Raw genomic sequence first — 3,828 nt, 5'->3', positions numbered from 1 at the left:
CACTGAACGCGCATCTCTTTCCCACCTCTGTAAGGTCGTAAAACCCCAAGTCAGACCATCACGAGCCAAAGATGTCTGTATTTGGATACAGACTGGTCCTCGGTAAGGTCTGGGGGTTTGCTCTTGTCTTTGCAGAGGTGTGTCATCATGGTGGGAGGCTGTCATTGTCAGGTTTCTGGAGGGCCTTGGAGGTGTTTAATTGGTCATTGTTTTCTACTTGAGAAGGTCCCCAGGAAGAACAGCTTTCTAACCATCGGTATCCTTCATCCCTACAGGATCCCTCTACGTAGAGTCCCTCCTGGACAAAGGACCTTGAGCACCTTGAGGGGATGGGAAACGCCCCCCAGGTTGGGGGTCCCATCCCCTGGGGACAAGCCTGGCTCTGTGCCTCTCTCCAACTTCATGGATGTGAGTCACAGCCCATAGCCCCAGAGCCTCACCCCGTGCCCTCACACCAAACTCCTGACTTGCTGTCTCCTCTTGCCATCAGGTTCAATATTTTGGGGAGATTGGGCTGGGAACGCCTCCGCAGAACTTCTCTGTGGTCTTTGATACTGGCTCCTCGAATCTCTGGGTCCCATCCAAAAGATGCCACTTCTTCAGTGTCCCTTGCTGTGAGTCTTCATGGGGGAGAATAAGGTTGAATGCGGTGAAGGGAGATGGGGATTCTGAGCTCTGGCTTCCCATAAGTTTTTTCTTTTTTTGAGAGAGATTTTTGCTATAGGGCACATGCACTTGCCAGAGAGACAGAGACAGAAAGCAAGAAATCACCCTTCCTTGGGAGGATGGGCACGCCACAATCCACTCTCTTCCATTCTCCTCTCAAGATTTTGGGCATGCACACACATGCGCCTGGTGTGTTTTAAGTTGCCGGATCCAGGACTCCAACTGTGGTCACGTATGTGGGACTCCAGCGACATAACCATTACGCCATCTGGGGTCCCTTCCCAAAGGTTTTTGAGGCACCTAAATAGGGCCCCGAGCCACGATCCCCCCTCAGCCTCAGTCAGCCTTGGATCATGGCTCGTAAGTGCTTGGTGTACTCAGAGAGGTCTCTGGACACAAATCCAGGACCTTTCATGAGGGTCAACCTCAGAGTGTCCTTTTTTGGGGGGGAGAGGTTTTGCCATAGGAAGCATGCACTTCCATGAGAAAGTGAGAGAGAGACAGAGATGGTGAGAAGTAAAGTGAGCAATCACCCCTAGGGGCTATGGCCACACCACAATCCCTTCTCCTCCATTCTCCTCCTGGATCTTGGACACAGATGCGCATGTGCCTCGCGTGATTTTTCAGGTCACGGGGTCTGGGACTCGAACCTTGGTCAGTTATGTGGGAGTTCAGCAACATTACCACTACGCTATCTGCTGGCCTTCAGAGTGTCATGTGTTACCACGGCACCACTGACTGGCTCCACACCCCTCCCCTCTGACACACTGTCACACGTGGGGAAGTCAAAGGGGCAGGAGACATTGGGGATGCACCCCCACACTCAGTGACAACTTTCTGACCTTCTGACCTAGGGTTTCACCACCGCTTTGATTCCAACGCCTCCAGCTCCTTCCACCCCAATGGGACCAAGTTTGCCATTGATTATGGATCTGGACGGCTAGTCGGAATCCTGAGCGAGGACAAGCTGACTGTGGGTGACCTTCCACCCAGGAAGCCCTGGGCCTAGAAAAGCTGGCCTAGGCTCCAGGACGTGGAACTTCCTGGAAAGGGGCGGGCTTCCCTAGAGAGGAAGTTTCCCAGCAGCTGGGCCTTGTTTCCAGAGGTCCCCCGACCTGGGAGTCATGCCTTTAGGGACGACGGGGATCACTGGGTGATGCCCTCTGAGAAGTAACTGGCCCCGTCTCAATCTGCCCGTAGATTGGAGGACTTGGTGCGGCGGTGACTTTCGGCGAGGCTCTGTGGCAGCCCAGCCTGGTCTTCACTTTTGCCCACTTCGATGGGATACTGGGCCTTGGTTTTCCCACCCTGGCTGTGGAAGGAGTTCAGCCCCCATTGGATTCGCTGGTGGCGCAGGGGCTACTGCAAAAGCCCGTCTTCTCCTTCTACCTCAACAGGTACTGGGGGTGGTGGTGGTGTCTACCTGCCTGCCAGTCCTCACCTCCAAAAGGAATCCAGCCAGCCTTCAGGAAGTCCCTTACCCCATGCAGGATGTCCCACCCTCCTTTCAGAAAGCCATCCACGTACAGGACAGCCTACTCTCCGTGCTGGAAGTCGCTGACCCATCACAGTGCCTGACCTCACTCAGTAGTCTCAGCTAAGCACAGCTGGAGGCAACTGGAGAAACTCGCCATCAGTTCAGAGCATGCCCATGCAGGAGACCCCAGGCCCTCTGAACAAATACCAACCTAGGGCCTCGCTCCTCACCATAAGGGAAGCTCAAATCCCATTTAGGAACACCCTTCACAAGTCAGGTGCCTTTTCTTTTCTTTTTTCTTTCTTTTTATTTTTCTTTTGAGAGGTTTTTGCTATAGGGCGTGTGCGCTCACCAGAAAGACACCATCCCCCCGGGGTGTGATTTCTTGCTTTCTGTCTCTACGTCTCTCTGTCTGTCTGGCGAGCACACACACCCTAAAGCGAAAACCTCTCAAAAAAAAAAAAAAAATCAACCTAGGGCCTTGCTCCTCACCGTAAGGAAAGCTCAAATCCCATTTAGGAACACCCTTCACAAGTCAGGAGTTGCTCTTTATTTTTCCTTTTAAGAGGTTTTGCTGGGACCAGCATTTGGCATAATAGTTATGTCACTGGATTCTCATATTGTTGACCATGGTTTGAGTCCCAGACCCGGTGGCTTAAACTCACCCTGGACGAGTATGTTTGCGTGCCCAAGATCCCAGGAGGAGAATAGAGGAGAAGGGATTGTGGCTTGACCATCCCCTCCTGGGGGGTGATTTCTCACTTTGTGTCTCTGTCTCAGTCTTTCTGACTAGTGCATGTGCCCTATAGCAAAAACCTCTCAAGAAAAAAAGAGGTTTTGCCTCAGGGTGTGTGTGCTCGCCACAGAGAGAGAGAGAGAGAGAGAGAAAACGAGAACGAGAGAGAATAAGAGAGAAAGTGCAAAAATCACTCCCCACAGGTGATGGCCATGCTGCAATCCTTCCATTCTCTTCCTGGGATTTTGGGCACAAATGCACACATGCCTGGCTGGCATAATTTTCAAGCCACTGGGGCCAAGACTTGAACTGCAGTTGGCCATGTGGTAGTCCAATAACATTAACTGCTACCCCATCTGCTGGCCCCAGGAAATGCTCTTTCTAATTCAGGAAGTCCCCATCCATCCTTCAGAACATTCGACCATATGCTCAGAAAGTCTCACCGACCACCAGGAAGTCCCCACTTCCCTCCCAGAGGCCTGTAACCCAAACAGAAAAGCCCTACGTCCACTTGGCTGCCCAGACATCCAACCCTCTCAGGAAGTCCCGCCTACCCCTCCTACATCTTGCAGGAAGCCCCTTCCCATCTTCCCATCACTCCCAGTCAGCTCAGGAAGCCTAACACCTCTCTAGATACTGGGACACGTAATCCATAAATCTCACTACCTACCTAGGAAAACTGCCATCCTTACAAAAGTCCCACCTTCCAGGGCCAATAAGAACCCCTAGGGCTCCACTCACCCCTAAGACATTTAGCTCAGGAGATTTCCCCCTGAAAGGGCTTCCACAGTCAAATTGAAGAGTCCCACCTACTCTTCACAAAGTCCCCCACACCCTAATGTTCTGATCACCATCAGGAAGAGCACCACTGCCCTTCCCTTCTTGCCTGGCATCCAGTCCCACCAAGGCACTGACTGTACCCCATCACCCCAACTGGGACCTGGAAGTG

General features: G+C 52.5%; 1 protein-coding gene across 3 annotated transcripts in view; it reads left to right on the top strand.

Moving 5' to 3' along the window:
- Positions 1 to 2,354, top strand: part of LOC102483032 (napsin-A-like) — a 4,810-nt gene extending 2,456 nt beyond the window's left edge. For 2 of the 3 annotated variants that reach the window (XM_027770346.1, XM_006144653.3), the window contains exons 2-5: positions 276 to 408; positions 491 to 614; positions 1,521 to 1,639; positions 1,867 to 2,354. In XM_027770346.1, the coding sequence (XP_027626147.1) occupies positions 403 to 408; positions 491 to 614; positions 1,521 to 1,639; positions 1,867 to 2,244 (627 nt within the window). In that variant the 5' untranslated portion in view covers positions 276 to 402 and the 3' untranslated portion in view covers positions 2,245 to 2,354. Of the gene's footprint in view, positions 1 to 9; positions 409 to 490; positions 615 to 1,520; positions 1,640 to 1,866 lie in introns of those variants that run through there. The other variant, XM_006144652.2, reaches the window with a different exon arrangement.
- Positions 2,355 to 3,828: the final 1,474 nt, after the last annotated feature.

Source organism: Tupaia chinensis, unplaced genomic scaffold (genome assembly GCF_000334495.1).
Source record: "Tupaia chinensis unplaced genomic scaffold, TupChi_1.0 Scaffold000129_1, whole genome shotgun sequence".
NCBI lineage: Eukaryota > Metazoa > Chordata > Mammalia > Scandentia > Tupaiidae > Tupaia > Tupaia belangeri.
The sequence above is the reverse complement of the archived record's forward strand: the minus strand, read 5'-3'. Positions and strand labels throughout refer to the sequence as shown.